Raw genomic sequence first — 19,365 nt, forward strand, 5'->3', positions numbered from 1 at the left:
CGCGCCGGCGACGTGGAGGCGGGCGGGGACCGTGAGGGGCCGTGAGGGGACCCGGGAGAGGCACCGGCCGAAGCACCCCGCCACCGTCCCCACCACCGACTTCGGGCCCAGGGTACGGACGGTAAGCGTGGCCTCGGCGGAGCTTTCGAGCGGCAGGCAACGGGTGGACGCGGCGGTCGGCGGCTCCGAAAGGGGCCCCCGAGATCCCCCCGTTGTCCCGACGTCACCGTCCCCTCGTGGCGCGGGCCTGTGTCGCGATAGATGGAGGGATGCCTTGCGTAATTCGACACCAGCGCTGCGGAGTGTTGCCGGGGCACCGGCACCCGCCGTGTCCTCGGCCGGGCTGGGGCATCTCCAGGGATCCCTCACAGGGTTCCCGGGTTGTACCTGTGTCCCTTCGGGATCCAGGAATCGATCTCTCCCTGGGTCCCCTTGATGTCCTTGTGTCCCTTAGGGATCCAGGAATTCGTGACAGGGTTCCCAGAAGGTACCTGTGTCTCGTTATCCTGTACAGGGATCCTGTGATCCCTCAGGGTCCCTGGGATGCCCCTGTGTCCCCTTAAATGCGCCCAGGACTGGAAAGCCAGAGATTTATACCCGTATTTTTTTTATGTGCTCTTAATGATATTTATTGTTAATGGTTAGATGGGAAACTGATTTATTTTCCATCCTGTTCTTGGGAAGCAGAGGCTTTTCTATTCCTCTGCAGCATCTCAGATCTGCTGGGGCTCACTCTCCCTCCTCACTCCTACCACATTGTTTTCATACTTTTGAACATATTTATCAAAAGTGAAGCATATTTTATTTTAAAATTGAATTGGTATCTCACCTTAGTTGCCAGGTTTTGTATTACCTCATATGTCTTCATGCCAAACACTGTTTGTTTATTTATTTGTTCTTTTTAATCTTCTGTGCTGGGTGTAGGGAGTTTGTGGGGCTGTAATCTGATTTTTCCCTTTCCTGTGCCGAAGGATAACGTGCTGGGCGAAGTTCTAATCATTGTAGGCATTTGTAGAAGTAAGTAAGCTGTTGATATTTCCATCATGGATCACTTTTGGAGTGCAGGGGAGTGGAAAGAGGCTTCTGAATGGTTGGGTCCCGTGTCCTAACGCAGGGTTGTGTAATCCCATGTTGTGTCAATTCCAACTGAAAAACGTTCAAGGTGCTCCAGCTGGGTAGACTAGAAAATTGCCACTGCTCCTTAGATTGCCAGGAGTTTGGGAGGGCCTCCTGCTGTCATTTCCATGGGCTGTTTTCTCTTTCCACTGCTGCTGCATCAGCAGAGGCCCATGGACAGCCAGGGGGATGATGGACCCAGCTCAGCGCTGTCACCTGGCTGAAGAGTCCTCAGCTCCTCCTCTTACAGTCCTGTGCTGATGTTTTGCCAGTAGAGTTTCTAATCCTTCGTATTTCCTGCTAAATCAGTAAAAAAGTACTTATAGCAAATTACTGCCAAACTCAGATGGATCTGGTGCTTCCTTCTAGTGATTTTATCAGTTTAACAGGAAGATTCTGAGATCATACAATCCCAGACTAGTTTGGGTGGGAAAGGCCCTTAAGAGTCATGCAGTGCTACCCCCTGCCATAGGCAGGGACACTTTCCACTGTCCCAGACTGCTCCAAGCCCTGTCCAGCCTGGCCTTGGACACTGCAGGGATCCAGGGTCAACCCCAGCTGCTCTGAGCACCCTGTGCCAGGGCCTTCCCACCCTCCCAGCCAGCAATTCCTTCCCAATATCTAATCCAAGCCTGCCTTCTGGTATTTTCTGACATGCTGTGTTTTTAAGATGTTTTTAACATGCTGATGACTGACAAAAGTCAGTAAAAGCAAGAAATCCTGTTTGATAGCTGCTGAACTGGTGCCATAGTAGATGATTAATGTTTTTAACAGTATTTTTCAAAGTGTATTCTCTGTAGAAAGTCTATTGCACCTTGAAGTAATCCCACACTCTGGGAAGTATAATTTAATTTGCAGTAGATCCTGAAGATAGGTAATATAAATCATGATATGTAATATAACATAAAATTAGTACACATACAGAGCAGATTTCTGCATAACATGCTTTTCTATGCTGTAGTTAGGTCTTCAGCTGTCAGAAACTTCAAAAACAGATAGAAAGAATCATGTTGCAAAAGAATGGTTAATGCCCAAATGTCGAAGAGCACAGATACCAAAATAGTTGTATAAGCTTTGAAATATAGCAATGTATACCAATACTGAAAGAAATGCAGACCTTTTAATGAACATCTGAGCATCTTTTTGAAGCTTAAATGGTGTTTGAATTATCTTTTTGAAACATTACTTTGGGCTTTAGGCAAGTGTTACTTATGTCTGATAGTGAAATAGGGGGGAAATGCTTGTGTATAACAGTGATCTTAACATTTGTTCCATATAGGAGCTGCTTGATTTATTAAATCAGGCTAGGTTTAGTCTGACTTGTGTCATATCCAACTCATCTGTCCATCTCAATTATGACAGAAACAATGAATTACTAGAAATTGATTTTTTAGGAAGGTATACTGAGGGGTTTTTTTGAAAAATAGAGGGAAGGGGCAAAGTAATCAAAGCATTCTCATATTGAACAAAATTTCCAACACTATAATTTATCACAGATTATCAGGGAGTTGGTGTAAAACTGTTTTTGAAAACCACTGCCTTATTTATAGTAACAAAAGTCTCTTTTTGGCCACTGGAAGAAGATATAATCAAACCAGCAGTGTCGGTTCTGATGTGCTATGTTTTTAATCTGTGAAGGTAGGTCTCAGTATGAGTTGTGCATATTCTTGATTTGTCTTTTTTTTAAGCTCCATATCCCTTTGATATTCTTGTTTAAAGTTCCGTTTGTTGTTCTCATTTTATAGTTCCAGCACACCTGTCCTGGCTGGCAGCAGGAACCTCACTGATGAGAGCAAACAAAACCTTTACAGAAATACCTGCCCATTGCAGAGAGCGGAGATAGTATTTGAATTTTCACTTCTTGAAACTTTGAAAAATGTGTTATTTACCTGTAGTAGTTTTGTAACAGGTGTAGAGCCTTTTACACAGAAATTACAAGGTGTGCTTGACCCAGCCTTCTTCTCTTCTGACAGTGTTTGCTAATTGGATTAAAGAATTTGTTTCCGCATGTACTCCAAAAAACAGTAGCTGTGTTTGAGTGCTGACCTTTTCTTGGGGTGTTGGAATGTAAGAGTAAGGATAGAAGTACCTTTTTTCATGATTAAATTTTTTCATAATTGCCTCCACACCACCTCTCCTCCCCTCTGTGACAGGAGATGTTTGTAAAATTGATGTTGTCATTTTGCTCTCAGATTGGTAGGCTTCGTGCAGTACTTATTTCATAACTTATTACATAGGAATTTCAACAGAAAAGTGATCTTTATAGTTTTTGTAGCTTTAAATTTAAACTCTTGATAAATTTTATATGTAGAGAGGCTTTTGAGCTTCAGGGAGATTTGGCCACAAGTATCATGTTTTAGTATGGGAGTGTAACTGCCAGCACTAGAAATGAATGAAATTGAAGACTCCCTAATTGATCTTGTGGGATTTTGTATTAATGGACTAGAGATACGTTTTGTTGCATAAATTGCTTTGTAAACTGGACAAAGAGGTCTTTAAATTCTATAAATGCTTATTTAACTGTAAAAGTTAAATAGGAGCTCTCTGAACTTCTTAACAGGAAGGTGTTTTACATGCAGGATTCAGCAAAAGCTTCCTCAAGAGGTTTGACATGGAACTACAGCCCTGCTCTGACAGATCATGGTGACTGAGGGGATAGAGGACATGCAGATTAGTTGTGTCGCTAATGGGTATGTGCTAATGGAAAGGCCAATCCATGTTGGCTGGAAATAGTATAATTTTGGGGTTTAGGTTGCCACAAGCATTGATTTGCTTATTGGTGTTTGGTCCATCACATAACATTTAATATTTTTTTAGAGCACTCTGTATCAGAAGTTTGTCTTGTGAGACAAAAGGTTGGAACGGCATCTTTGTGTAAATTATTTTTGATCTCTTATAACTTTAGAGAAGATCAATTTGAGCAAGGTTGTTTTTGACCTCCTGTGAGTCTGTAATTCCAGTTCAGGAGACAGCTTTGAAGACTATCTCTGAGGGTGACTAGTAGTTCACTCAAAGTAAGGTATATTGAGATTAGTAAGTGAGCATCTGCTTATCAAAATTATTAGATTTTGTGATCAGAAATTAACAGTGGATCACCAGTAGCATGGAAGTTAAGAGATTATAGAGCGTATGAAAATATATTATTTTCCTGAGATGGTGCTGAGAAACACAACCAGGACATCTCAGTCTGATTCATGGAATTTAGGTTTTCATTTTTCTGTCATCTCCTTTCAGAACACTTTATTAGAATGTGACAAACTGTGTAGGGTGAGCTGTCAAAGACAATAGCATCCCTTGTTGAGCAGCTTGGGGAAGCACCACAGCATCCGGGCTCACTCACATCCGAATTCTTCTGCTTGAAGTGCTCTGCCTCATCATGAAGGTTTTGAAAAATCCCTTTCAGTTGTGAGCAGAACAACTGTCCCGTAGGTGGGACATGAAGGAAGCAGATTGTGCTCTTCAGAATTAGGCTTTTATTGATGACTGACTCCCACGAAAATGTTGTGGAAAGGGAACCAGAGCTGAAAACACAGCATCATCACTCGTTTTTTCAGCTGCTTGCCTTCCCTGTGAGAGGCCTTCTTTGCCTGCAGTAAATCTATCAAGATTAATCACTTCTGCTACGTGCAAGGCTCTTAAGGCTTCGGTGGAACCCAGAAGGGCCAAAGTTATATCACTGCACTGCTGCTCAGTTCAGGTTCTTTACTGTGGAAGGGGAAGGCACTAGAATGGAGCAGGAGAACCAAAGAGATGCTGTGTTTGTTCATCCAGCTGAGTAAACAGTGAGCAAGTCAGATAATTTATGCTGAGAGCTGCCTAAAGACTTCAAGATGGTTTTTTTTTGGTATTGTTCTTGTTTTTAGGCATTGTGAGGACCACTTCATAATTCTGTTGCATTTCATACTGCCATCCAGAAGTGCTTCTGTCCTGATGTACTGAGCTTTGCAGGAAGGTGTTTTGGTACCTGGTGAACAGTTAGTGTGCTTGGGCAGCTGCAAAGGTAGGTTAGAGGGTTGTATCGAGATAGCCAGTGACAGTACTACTTGACATCAGACTTGGCAGTGTCTGAAAAATAGTGGGTAGAGGAAAACCACAGAATTATCTAGAAAGCTATGAGAGATGGTATTGGCCCCCAAGCTGCAAAGATAGACCCCGTCATGGTCGACCAGGTTCTCTAAAAGAGTACCTGTGTTTTTTACAAAAGCAGCTTGCCTATCTGCTACTTCTCACAAAACTGTGTTTTTTGTGGTTTTGGTGAGTTTTTTCCTGGGGAGGGGGGATTTGATATGTGTCTGAACATTTTCAGCATGTAAAAGGGGTGCATAAGGGGAACTGAAGAAAGGAGTGAAAGGAGGGGTTGCAAAAAAGGCAGTAGAAAAGGGGAGGAAAATTACAAATCAGTGTAAAGTAAAGTGATCAGAAACAGTTGTTTCTGCATAACTCATTAACTTAAAAACAGTAGGAAACTTTCTTAATTGGTCACGAAGGATGCACTTATTCCATTCACAAATCTCCCAGGCTGCTTGGTTGTGGCTAACTGGAGTATCAGAGGAGATGAATTTTAAATAGTGGTTTGATAGTGTTTGAAGATTGCTAAGCATTAAGTTGTAGCTGGAATATTCTGACTCATTAACATGCTTTAAAAAGAAAGACTATTTCAATATTCTTCTCTGATTTCAAACAGCAAAAATTCCTAAAATCTGAGGGTTGTAAAGATTTTTTACCTGAAGATCCCTTTTACTGCCATGAATTGTTACTGCTGGGTATTTCTGCATAATTAGTTTTGCTTAGCAGAATCTTACCAATTAAATTGGTAAGACCAAAATTCTTACAGTTTTGTACCTCTTTGTACGAAAATTTGTGAATGATCTCCAAGTATGAAATATTTGCGTAACTGCTTTTTGTCTTTGTAGAAAGCTAAAATGTCATTTCTTGGGGGTTTTTTCCCTAGCCTTTATAATAGCACCAAAACTTCCCCAAAACAATTTCCCAGGCAGTGCAAGTAAATAAACACTTAACATGCCTGAAAAGCTGCAGCGTTGCTCAGAGAAATTGCGGCTGCCCTATCTGTGGAAGTGTTCCAGGCCAGGTTGGATGTGGTTTGGAGCAACCTGGGATAGTGGAAGATGTCCCTGCCCTTGACAGGGTTGGGATGGGATGTCCTTTAAAGGTCCTTTCTAACTCAAACCATTCTATGAATTTATGAAATATTACTGTAACATGAGTGAATAGTCAGAATTCAAATACATTGTGCAGACAGTAAAATTCAAATACTGTAGCTGAACAATACATACTGTTAATCTAACTTCTTTGTTGTCTGTTTTATGGAAAATTATGTGTAAATATGTTGTAGCAGTCTCATAACTCTGTGGTAAGATTTATGTTAGGATTTTGTGGGATGCTTTAATGTCTCATGGTGAAAGAAGGTCTGAAACCTGCAGTTCTTGGATACCAATAGGAATCAGCCAAAAACCTCAGTGCAGTGCTTTGGTAATACTGAATGAGTAGCATTACATCTCATGTTGTCATCTTTATAGTGATTGTGGCTGCTTTGCTTAGAAGGAAAAGGATTTCCAGTTGCTTAAGTTTATAAAGCTGCAGACTCTAAAGGTAACGAGAGTCCTGCTATGTATAGAAATGAAATTTTTGTTAGGTTTTAAAATGTTTTCAGAATTTTCATGTGGTTGTGTTAAAGACTCAGCCTAGCGACCAGATCTCAGATGACATTGTAATATCATGTGCATGACTATCTCAAATTCTTAACACTTTAAAGCAGTCATTAAAAAAAAATCCCACAGCTATATGTAACCTATATTATTCAAGATGTCTGCAGTCATCTTGGCAAGCACAGTTTTGGAAGGGGGCAGCTGGCTGTACTGGACAGATAAAATTCCAGCATTAGCAATTAAGTTGTGAGACCAGTAGGAGATACAATCCTGAATGGAGCTCTTAATTACTTGTCTAAAATTACTTAAATAGAAGATATACAGAATTTGAGAAGTTTTTTCCCAAGGTCAACCGCACACTTCTGTACCTTGAATTATTCTCAGGAGCTCATATATGGCATCTATGTATTGCTGACTTGCTTTTAACTTTCTTTCAGAGGAAAAAATATATTCTTGTAAGCCTTGTTAATAATTAATACTAAACTCTTCTAGAAGATACAGTAAAAGTGGGATTTAAACCTATCCCTAGTAATTTAAGGTTGGAATGAGTCCTGATGTACAAAACAAACTCCCTTGTGTGGCTCTAAAGCCTCTACTGCTTCATCATGGAGCCAAGTTCTGGGACTAAACAGATGCTGGATTTAATAGAGAATGAGACTTGTAGACTGGGTTATGATTCTTTGGGGGTGTAATAATACTGAGTTAAACTAAATGAGTTGCTAATAGGTTGTGTCTGGTTTGTTTGGGGTTTTTTTTTTTGGTACGGGATGTGGCAAGTAAGTAGATTGGCTTTTTGTAAAATCTTATTTTAATGAACCATGCATTTATTTATTTAGTGTACTTCAAGGAGGAGGAAATTAGATTTCATTGGTAATTTACTGCTAGAGTAAGGACTGACTTTCCTGGAGTGAAAGGGAATTTCCTGTAATTCGGTATTTCTTGGGGCTGTCCCACTTCAGCATGTGAGGAAGCAGAAGCTGTTTAACCTTGTCTTTTGCAAAAGTGTAGGAGAAATTGTGGATAAATAAATAAATGTTTTAAATACTGCTTAAAGCATACTGTCATAAATAAATGTGTTCCAAGTATTGACAAGGACTTGAACCTCTTCTGTCTTAACCAGCATACAGGCACAGAGGCAGTGCCTCTTAATCAAAAGCAGTGTGGACATTTAAGCTATTACATATTTTATTTGAATGATCTTTTCAGCTAAAAGCAGCTGTTTCTTAAAGAAACATTTGATAGCATGTCTGAAAATGATTTAAGGTGGTAACTGCCATTTAATATTATTTAATAGCAGCTGTCTCAGGAATGTCTTGGAGATCATGACTAGCATGTAATCAGCTAAGTTAAAGCATTGGGGTTAATCTGTTACTGTTGTTAAAATGCCTGGAAATTAAACGTTGTGGGTTTTTTCTATTTTCAATTATTTTTAGGCATTTTTCCTGTAGGATAATCATGAACTCTGAAGGAAAGACTTGTTTCCTTGGTCAATTGATGGCTGGAGTTCCTCAGAAATGTCTTGTTTTATGTAAAGCAGGGTCTGTGGTTAGATTGTAGGAGCTGAAGGTGCTTAGGCTGCATCATGAAGTCATTGCAGAGCACTTCATCAAGTTTTGAGATAACACAACTTCCTGATGGAAGGAGTTAGCTTTGTGTGTCTGTAACAGTAGTCATCTATGGGAAGGATCAGTAGAACTTGCTGAGATTTTTACTTCAGACGGGTGTAGTGAGTGTAACGTACTTAGGAGAGGAAAGAGGCCACCTGGGGTATAAGAGAGAGAAAAAATGTGTTTGTTTGATTGTTCCAAGATTTGTTGGCTCTTGAATGAGTGGAAGTCAAAGCTCGCCAAGTCCCCTTATCTGCAAACTACTATCAGGTATTTAAATCTCAAATTAGCAGGTGGACTATTTTGACAGGTCTGGATGACATGATTTTTTTTTTCATTTAGAGAAGAAAATAATCAGCCAGTGCCTTATTTTTCTGTTGCTTTGGGGAAGGTCTGAGGAGTGAAACATTTTCTCTGCAGTTTGGAAGGAGCCAGCTGGGCATCAGGGCTGTAGGGCTCAAAAAGGGCTCCATAGCTTGTCATGTAGCTTGGGAGAGTGGCTGTAGCCGTGGGACTGGGCATATTTTTGGCCACAGTGATTTCACACTGACTGAAAACAGACAATAAAATTTTGCTAGGACTTGCTGTTAAAGCCTTCTTGGTTTTAGATTTTGTCTTAATGGTATCGAATCTGTTGTCATTCCATAGGAAATTTGGAAAGCAAGCATGACTCCTTTTCAAGAATTAGCATGAAACCTGTTCTAGCTGCTGTCATATTTCTGGGAAAGTGGTATAAATGTGGGGGGCTTTGGGAGCTGCAGGGAGCTGTAAGAGTAGCTCGTAAATAGAGGATATGGTGACTCATCGTAGGAGAACAGGCTAAGAATTTTGGGCAGTCAGTTTTTTGTCAGTGCTCTGGTATGGAGAACTCAAAGAGTTCCAGGTGAAGGTGGAGGGATTTGAGGGCAGGACTCGAGCTGCCTCTTGGTTCTCTTCACCATTAGTTGTTTGTCTTGGAGCAAGTGAGCTGGAAAACATGAGCAGAGAATGGGAACTTGAAACAGACAGAGACTAGACTTGTCTTTCCTCCAAGAAATAAAGGTTTAAATGTAGGGCCTTTAAGTCATTTAAAGGCACAGGGACAGGGCTTGAGTCAAAAATATAGGTCCAGAGCCAACAGAATCATTGTTGGCTTTTGCAGTAGTTGGACATGTTGCAAACACATCAGGCTTGAGAGGGCTTGGAGCAACCTGGTCCTGTACAAGGTGTCTGTGCCTGTAGAATCTCCTACAAATAAAATTTAGAAACTAATTTAGAAAATAATCACCAATTAACCTTTTTTTTTTTTTTTTTTGGGTAGGATTTCACATTTTGAAGGTCTCTTCATTACTTCATATATTTTATATTCTGCTCTATGACTGTGCTGTCTTTGTTGTTTTGACAGATTTGGGAACTGTGCAGTTGCTCTAAATCTCAAATATGAATTTTTCAGAGAACTTCCACTATGGCTGCTAAGGTTGCAGCTTTTTGTTGCGTCTCTTGTTTGTTTTTAGTAAGCTTGCTTCATATTTACACAGTTCTTTGTTAATATTAACTGCTATTAGAAGTGTCTTTTCTGAAAGTAATTGCTTCAGGAAGGTAATGAGTTTGAGCTTATTGGTACCATAGTGATTCTTGTGTTTTATATCTTGTATCTGATACTTTGTATCTGTTTCTTTTTAGAAACCAAGGGAAAAGTTCCTGCTGGGTGGTAGCTTACATCTTCTGATACAGCTGTGCCTGTTCTTATGTCTTATGCCAGCTCAGGAGTGAGTGTTTAGGTTACAGTAAATATTCCACAACACTTTTATCTTGATGGGGGTGCCTTTTTTTCATACAAACTTTTAAACCTATCAGTCACAATTATTTTGTATTTTTGTATTTTCCATCAAAAGGTGGAAGTTTATTGAAGTTGATGCCCTGGAAAGATGTGAGGTCAATGACTGTGACACACAGTCAATAGCATTGTGGTAGTTCTCTTTCTTTAATTAAATACTTCATAAAGATGAGAAACAGCATGAAGAATTTAAAGCTTCTCATTCTTCATACAGATCAAGTACAACACATCTAGTAAGAGGGTTTGGAGTGCCAGCTTCTGCAGTGTTCCATCAAAAAGCAGTTGTATTTTTGATGAGTTCATTTTATGGCGTATTCCCATTGAAGTAGTTGTCTGGAAGGAACCACATTATTTTACACAGGTCAGGAGATTCATGTATGGTCAGTAGTACCTTTGCTTGCTTGATAACAGCATGATAAGAGCTGTGCTTACTCTGGAAAGGCAGGAACTTTAAAGGTGTAGATCATTGGTGGCACACAGGAATTACCTGCATCTTTACAGAAGGAGTAATTTTCTATCTGTACATGTTCAGTTTGAAAACACATTGCTGAATAGTATGTCAGCAATTGACACCCCCATTAAAATTGTGAATTCTATGTAGTTTTCCCCACTGCTAGCAGCCTTGTTACTGATAAAACTGTGCTGCAGTGTTCTTGCTGAGTATAATTTATTAAAATGAGATGATGACTGAAGCAATAGCACAGAAACTTGTATCTTTCTTGATCAAAGATGTTGTCCAGTTTGCTGAAAGGAAATCTTTCTAATATATTCCTGAGTGCCTGATTTCTACATCTCAGTAATTTTTCAAGGAGCTTTTTCAAAAAAGCTACTTTCTAAAGCTTTACTGGTGGCTAACTCAAGGTCTGCATATTCCTTCTTTGTGCAAAAGACTTAAAATATTTTTCTTCTTTTTGTTTCCTCAAAGGAATGAAAATTTAGAAGGACCCTTCATTTGCCAAATAAAGAAAATGGGAGCAAATAGCAGCAGCATCAGTGAGCTTCCAGAAAATGAGTACTTACAGAAACTGTCAGGATCAGAGCCCATCTCTGAGAATGACCCATTCTGGAATCAGCTTCTGTCTTTTAGCTTCACTACTCCAACAAACAGGTAAGAGGGTGTTGAAGAGCTGGCTTTGATAACATGTTTAAAGAAGTGACCAGTCTGAAAGCAATGGTTACGTTAGTTAATGCTATTTTAGGTAGCAGAGGAATAAGTGCCTGTGTAAAATAGACTGTTATTTCTAAGTTTGGAAGTGTTTTCCACCACCTCTGCCATTCCTGTGGGTTTCTTTCTTCTTCATAATAGCTGTAATTGCTATTCATTCTCCTGGTAAGGATCAGAAACAGAGTCCATAGTTTTGGGGGAGAACTTTTTTCCTTGTTGTTTTAGGAAGCTTTCTTTTCCTCTGTATAGCATTTGGGTTGACTGGATTTGCTGAAGATTCCAGCATTTGATGTTTCCTCTCAATTTAGAGTGAATTGTACTTCTTGCATGATTTAATTGTAGGTTAGCTTTTGAGTTGCTTAGTCTGCATGGCTTTTTTTTCACCCTCTTTGCATTTTAAAAAGAAATTTGGTGTGTATTCTCCATAAAGATATTTTCTAAGTACCTAAAATTCAAACTTTGGATATCTTTTCATTCCAGGATGTGGTGTGGGTATAAATAAAATCACTGTTTTTTAGAGGATCCATAGCACATCTCCTGAGGTAGAGAATTTAAGTTCCTGTAACTTCTATTAACCCAACTCCATTGCTAAATTCCTTGGCCTGTGTGTTAATTCTCGGTCTTACAAGAACAATCTGATTTTAATACCTTAAGGTGTTACTTAAACTATTTTTACAGTTTTCAGCATAAAACTGGTGCTTCTCTGTAAGTGACAGTTCAGGCAGCTGGAATGGAAAATGGTTAAGGAAAATAAACTAGGAGGCATTTACTTGGTGCTATTTTTGAAAAGAGTGAGGAGGAGGAAGTATTTTCGCTTCTATCTGGAGAGAATAGCCAGAGGTTAAGAAGAGGGGATAGTGTTGTGGGGGGCTGTAAAGCTGGTAGAGAGCAGTACAGAATTGGGAGGTGTGAGCTAGCAGTTGTTTTTCCTCTAAGATCCCTGAAGACAAGAATTACTTACAGCCAATCCATGAGTAATGAGATTGACAATATTCTAAGAACTTATATAATACTCTGGTTTTTGTATTTTTTTAAGGTGATTAGTTACAAATAAAACCCCACTGATTTCTTTTGGTTCTATTTTTCTTCATTCCCCCGTGAAAGTTAAGGAGTTTTTCTTAGCTTGTTTTGCAGCTTTTTTATGCCTGTTTCATAGAATTCAGATCCAGTGCAGAATAAATTTTCTAAAAAAGCACCCCCCAAATCAACAAAGCAAAAACCCTACCAAACAAAAAAACCTCAAGCAAGAAACATAATTAAAAAGACAAGCAGTCCAATAAAATGATCCAAATGCAGGTTGAAAACTTTAATTAGTTGAACACCAGATGGTGCTCTTGCCTGGGAGCTAGAGAAATATTTTCAGAAGCATCTTTTCTGTAGCTTAGTATTGGAAGGAAACAGAAATTTCGCATTTAGTTGCATCTACCTGAGACAGCCATTGGCAAGTGAAATTGGATGATGTTGGCTGCACAGCACCCTCAGCATTTGTCTATATCAGATAACCTTGCCTTCAGGAATAGAACAATAGAGGTCAGTGTCAATTTCTGAGATTGAAATCTTCCAAATTACCAAGTTAACTCTTTTTTTAATGAGGCTTAAGTGGCAGGAGCAGGATGCTAGTTTGTGATTTGTGGAAAGGAGCCAATTTTCACCTGTCATAAAGGACAGAGTTCTGCAGTTTTATTTTCTTTTTAAATTCACTTTTCCCAGTTGTCTTTTGCAAAACTGGTGGCTGTTTGCAAGTATTATTTGGAACTGTGTAAGTTTTGTGATGCATTTTCTGGAGGCAGTTGGTGATACTTCAGAGTAAAAGATCTATCTAAAGCAGGCTGTCTTCTCTGGGTGCTTGCTTTGCACATTATTCTGTTCTACATATGTCAGTATCATAGGGGAGGAGGCAAAGGAAAACATTACAAGAGAAGGTGATAGAAAAATTAATGTTGGTAAGGAAAGCAATCATCCAAACCTAAATTATCCAAGCAAAAACTAAAAAGGTGGGAAAGTGATTGGGCTAGGGTAGATTTACTCCTTTCAGCAACAGATGCCCAACAAATTTACCTTGTTGTCAGGAAGTCTTGGCCATAGCAAGGAAACAGCTTCTGCAAGGAAGGCTTCCAAGGGAAATGTGAATCAGTGAGTGTAAGTAAATTTGTGGGGTTTTTAACTGTTTTCCATGTATGCTTTTTCTAATTAGGAACTTGTGACTAGTGCTTTGCTTTACAGAAGCTGTTCCATGTTAGTCCAGGTACTGTAGATCCCAGGTGTCAAATATAGCTGGACCTTCTGTGGAACAGTAGTCTTTGTGTCTTGGATTGAGAGATGGGGAATTACTGTCTTTCTGCTCTGAGAAAAATGAAGACAGGATACCAGATCTTAAAATAGCACCACTTTATGTGCTCTGCTGTCTTCATTTTCATATGCTTTGTGTGTCTTGGCACTTTGTATTCCTTTATTTGTCCTTCTTTTGCTTTTTTCTCTTTCCCCTTTCAGTTTGGTTGATCTCTTTGTCCTTTTATCCATGTCTCATCTTCGTGGTTCTCCCTTTTGGTTTTTTCCCTGACTTCTACCTGACTGAATGTGTTAATCTCTCTTTTTCTGGTTCCATGCAAAATTGTTTAGCTTTGCTCATTTTCTCATCCATTCCTTCTTTAATGGGTTTTATTTTTTCATTCCTGTTGACTTTTTGGTCTATTTCTGTGAAAAGCACAAGGTAGTTTTCTGTAGGGAATAAAGTTTGCCAAGTGCCAGTGCTGCCAACTGCAAAGTTGCTGTATCTCTATCAGCAACATTGATGCAAGATGCTGCTGCCCTTTCACTATCTCTTCCAGTGTTTATTTTGTTCTTCTGTGGGTTTAATCAGGAACTAATCTATCTGGAAAACACAGCAGAAGTGTTTATTTTTTCAGCCAAGATAATTCCCTATGGTGATTCATAGCTTGGCACCACAAAACAATTCTGGCACGATGAGGGATTGATTTTTTGGGGCACAGCAGCCTGTTGAGCTAAAAGGTGGGATTGCTTAAACCTGCTGTGCCATCCAAAAATGAACAGGAGAGTGTGTGGACAAAGCAGAGCTGCCTGCAAGGAGTCTAATATTCTGCCTTTCTGGGCTGCTTATTCTTCCTCTCATACTGTTGCTTTTCTTAATAATTAGGCAAATATTAAGAAAGAACATCAGCTGTCAGTAATCAGAAATGAGCTGGTGGTGAATCCCTGCTCACTGCCCTTGACTCCCCTGCCCTGAGTGAATAGTAACAGCCAGAGCCAGCCTGGGTACCTGGCAGGTAAAGAAAGCCACCAGGGCCTTTCACGGTCTAGGAATGGGAGCAGATAAGTGGTGCAGACATAAATGACAGTCAGAGGAACAGCTTCCAGCAGTTTAGTTGTAGGTTGCCTCATGGTTTTCACTGTAAAAGGTTTATTGTGATATCCTCTTCCGTAAAGCAAATTATGCGTGCTAAGCAGGTACTGCTGAGACATTTCTGGTTTCAGCCATCAGGAAAGTACTTGATATGCAAATTTCATACTCCTTCATGCTATTTTTCATCTTTTTTTTCTTCATGGGTCCTTATTTGTTGCACTAAAGGGACTGGTGGAGCTGAATTAAAATTGTATAAAACCTATTAAATCTGCCACTTTTATACTTTAGGTGACTGACCTATCAATCCAATGGTGTTTGGATATAGGAAAAATTAAATACAGATTTTCTGGATTATTTTTTTACTTATTGTCAGGATTAAGAGCTATGAGGTTTGCTTTGGAGTGTTAGCTCCAAGTCTAGTCAGACTCTGTGTTTGTCTGGCTTTTCTGTGATTTGCTACCAAGAATGCAACCTCCTCCTTAGTGGTGGTATTAGTTACAATTATTTTCTGATGGAAAACTTAAAGTTAACTAAAGCAGAACTTGCTGAAAATCATGTGCTTAATATTTACTGTTCTGCTTTGTTCCTTCCTGAGAGTTATTAATGAGTTGCTGATACAAGAATAATGCGCGTGGGCCTTTAATGGAAAGACATAAAAATGAGAAGCTTTTATGTTGCCTTAACATGGTACATTTTTCAAATGGTACAATAAATCATATGCTGCCTTATATTCTTTGATGTCTGTCCTCCAACTAGTCCATTAAAATCAGCATTCTCACAGTATGAATTTAGTAAATGGGCTGGTTCTTCTGTTTTGTGTTCAGTGGCAAAGAAAAAAGGTCTTTTCAGGAAAAACTGTCAGGAAATCTACTTGATTTGGTTTTTCCCCCTCCTTTTTTAGAGGAGTACTTGTCTGCTTTAGCTTGGATCTTTTTCTTACCATACTAAGGGCAGGTGTTGTGATGTGAGTATGTTTATAATTGCAGCTTTTGGCCAATTATGCTTTCTCTTGTTATGTGAGATACTTTCACAGAAGCCACTGCAACTTTGAAACATGTTGTGGTTCTGTTAAAAGAAAAGCAGATAAAACCATGTTCTTCAAAGTTGACTGCTGTCAGGAAACAACCTTCACTGTCTTAATAATTATGTTTTTGCAGAAGACTGATGGTTATAAAGTAAGGCAGCTGAATTCAACCATTTAAAAATAATCTTATTTGTAATGCCACTGTTTCTTTTTTTTTTCCTTTTTCTTTTTTCCCTCATCCTCTTCTTTTTGGACATAATGTTTTTTACAAGACGTGCCAGAAAGCTGACTACAGAATCCTTCTTTTTGGTCCTAAGAAGCCAGAAATAAAAATCTTCAGTCAATGAAAATGATGACATTTTATTGATTAATAGACTGTTCAAATTGCCATTCTTTCCCACTTTTACTGAAAAGAGATTTTTGTACAGAAAACTAACTTCCTGATGAAGAAACTCTTTGGACTATCACTTTGATGAGTGATTGCAAACACAAAGTGACTAAATCCCAATGAAATAATGATTATCCTTGATTATTCTTTACTTTCACCACTGATATGTGATAGCTGCTGTCACACAGATGCTGCCTGTGTATAGAGCAGTTTTTAGTGACAATTGGTATGCAAAGTATTCTAATTAAATGGTGTTAAGATGTTACAGAAAATAATCACTGCCACTGTAAAACCTCTCCTGTTTGGATACCTTTAAAATAAACAAAGACAAACCAATTTTCTAAAAACATGGCTGTGCTGTCAAGGAAGCAAATTTCACTGTTATTAATTTTAGTTTTGCTGAGAGTTGTGGACTTAGCTTCTACATAAAAGAAAAGCAAATAAAATAATTTCTTTTTTTTATCAAGTACTTTGAAAATACTGGCCATCAGATCACAGAATGGGGGAGGAACTCCTGTGAAGCCTGGAATTTTTTTCTCTAAAGTGTGTGGGAAGCAACAACACACCTTACAAATTTGCTCGTATCCAAGTGAGCCAGTAAAGTCCCTATAGTTAAGAATATTCTGCTTTCAATCTATTCTGTTTGCCCCATATGTTGACAGCCTGTTTGAATCCCCACATCAGGTGACACCTTTTGTTCATTTCTTGGAAAACTGTAGAACTGGTGAATATGTAAATATGTACTGCTCCCTGAAAGCAAGGTGGTTCAGTGCAGGTTGTGCCAATTGAAGTACATGTGTAAACTCACCCAGGTCACTGTGATCGTGCTGTTAAAGGTCCGTGGCTTGAAGCTGGTGTCACAGAAGCTCAGAACAGTTTGAGTTGGAAGGGATCTTAAAAATCATCCTACTCCACCTCCCTGCCATGGGCAAGGACACCTTCCACTATGCCAGATTGCTCCAAGCCCTGTCCAACCTGGCCTTGGACACTTCCAGGAATGGGACAGCCACAGCTCCTGTGAGGGCCCCAAAACCCCCAGAGTTTGTTCCATATGTGTGTGACCAGTTTCCATAGAGGTGTCTTGTCCAGACAGAGCCTCCTGGATGTTACTGGAGTTCCTGGGTTCCTTCTGCTGATGCCCAGCACAGCCATCAAGCAGCAGGCAGAGTTGACTTTCCATACTTACTGCCTGTTTATTACTAGCAATAGATAGTCTGCTGCATGTTGTGAATACATCAAATGTTCCTCATAGAGCAGGGAATATTTTACACTCCATCCTTAACAAACCTGTTCTTTACTTTTATGTGTTCTATTCCATGTCCCCAAGTGCCATACCCACACGGCTTTTAAATCCCTCCTGTGATGGCATCTCCACCACTACCTTGGGCAGTTCTTTTAGGGCTGGACAGCCCATTCCAAGAAGAAATTTTCCTAAATATCCAATCTGAGCCTCCCCTGGCCCAGCCTGAGGCCGTTCCCTCTCCTCCTGTCCCTGTTCCCTGGCAGCACAGCCCGACCCCCCTGGCTGTCCCCTCCTGGCAGGGAGTTGTGCAGAGCCACAAGGGCCCCCTGAGCCTCCTTTTCTCCAGGCTGAGCCACTTTCCCAGCTCCCTCAGTGGCTCCTCATCAGGCTTGTGCTCCAGACCTGTATTTGACAGGTGTTTGACAGCAGGGTAGTCTATATTCCTCAGGTAAGGGTTTTCAGAGAGAATTGGCACTTTTGTGATCACTACAGTGAAGGAGCTTCACTTTATCAGTCCTTGCTCTTGTTAGAGCTGAAATACAATTCAAGTACTTATTAGCAGTGTTCTGTGTGGCTTAATTAAAGGACAGATGTTTCAGTGTTGAGTTTCCATTCTTATGTTCATTCATTAACCAGATATAATTTTTACAGGACTGTAGAGAAAAGTCGGCGCCACAGTTGGTTGTACCTTTTCTTCTGTGCCACCTTGTGAATCTTGACTCTGGCATCTTCTACCCAAATCTTAATGTAATTTACCTTCTGTCTCTTCACAAGAAAGTACCCTGACAGCTTTTTCCATGTCTCTCACTTCTCTTTCTTACCCAGGAATCGAAGGAAAGTCACTGCTAAGTTTGGCCCAAGTTACTTAGGAATGAGCTGCTATATTTGTACTCCTCCATGATATTGTCTCCATGAATCCATCCTTGGGGGTGGAACGGTACTGAGTATTTTACTGGTGTGTGTCTATTGGGCTGGTATTTCTGCTCTAATTCCCCCTCACTAGGTGTTTCTTTTGAGTGAACTGAAATTTTGCAGTAGCTGTTACCTAGTTTTGAGTGTGAACACAAAACTCACTTTTGTGTTCATGTTGTATGAATAAGAGGCAGTGGGCTGTAGTTAATTTTTAAGCATTAAACTTCTCTTTAGTATGAAAAAGAATTACTTGAGTGTTAAAAGCTTTGCTGAAGATCTGAAAGCCTTGCTTGCTTTGTCACTGGTTTTGATCCTGGCAACTTGTAGAAATTAAACAACTCTGTGGAATTTTTTTGAGGACTTTGTGTGGGTTTTAATAACTCAAAGAGAAGAAAAAAACCTGTAAGAATGCTATACTTTGAAACCTAGCCTTAGAAATTAGGGAGAAAATGAACCATAATTCAAAGTTGAATGTCTGCATTTATGGTTTAAATCCTGGAGCAATTACAATAACCACTCTGATTGTGTCCCCAGGACCTTTGGATAGTGGGAGGGGTCATGTTGTGTTAGATTATGATTTTTCAGTACCTAAGAACTCTCTACTGAGTTGTTGTCCATTGTAGTATTCACCCTCCCTGCCTGCCAGGTCTTTGGAAGGAATAAATCCTGATGACAAGAAGCCAGCTGGGCAAATTTAGAAGTTTTTGTTTTTTTTAAAAGAGTGTAAGGTCACATAGACCTAGAAAACTGTGTTGTCCGTAGTTGCTGGTGGCGTGTTCTTGCTCAATACCATTTGTTTTTAATTACTCTGCATGTTTGTAGTGCTGGAACAAGAAACCACCTTTGAGACCAAGCCTAATGTTTTTGATATATATCAAAGTGTAAGTTTGTTCTTTCTGAATCTTGTGTTTCAAAGCAGTTTGTAAGAGACGAATGAATGCTGGTAATTGATATCAGGACGAGCCAATCTGCATAATCTAAAGTTGTCTTAGGATATTCAGCTGTAGGTGAAGAGCTGTCTCAGCTGTCAGCTCACTACACAGTAAATTAGTCTGATATACAAGAAA

At 39.7% G+C, this 19,365-nt stretch overlaps 1 protein-coding gene across 14 annotated transcripts in view; it reads left to right on the forward strand.

Annotated features, from left to right (window-relative positions):
- The window catches only part of DYM (dymeclin), a 210,324-nt gene continuing 190,959 nt past the window's right edge, over positions 1-19,365 (forward strand). For 3 of the 14 annotated variants that reach the window (XM_033511407.1, XM_033511408.1, XM_019005302.2), the window contains exons 1-2: positions 3,700-3,806; positions 11,131-11,313. In XM_033511407.1, the coding sequence (XP_033367298.1) occupies positions 3,757-3,806; positions 11,131-11,313 (233 nt within the window). In that variant the 5' untranslated portion in view covers positions 3,700-3,756. Of the gene's footprint in view, positions 122-3,695; positions 3,807-10,051; positions 10,138-11,130; positions 11,314-19,365 lie in introns of those variants that run through there. The other 11 variants (XM_033511409.1, XM_015653515.2, XM_033511405.1 and 8 more) reach the window with 10 other exon arrangements.

Source organism: Parus major, chromosome Z, assembly GCF_001522545.3.
Source record: "Parus major isolate Abel chromosome Z, Parus_major1.1, whole genome shotgun sequence".
Lineage (NCBI taxonomy): Eukaryota > Metazoa > Chordata > Aves > Passeriformes > Paridae > Parus > Parus major.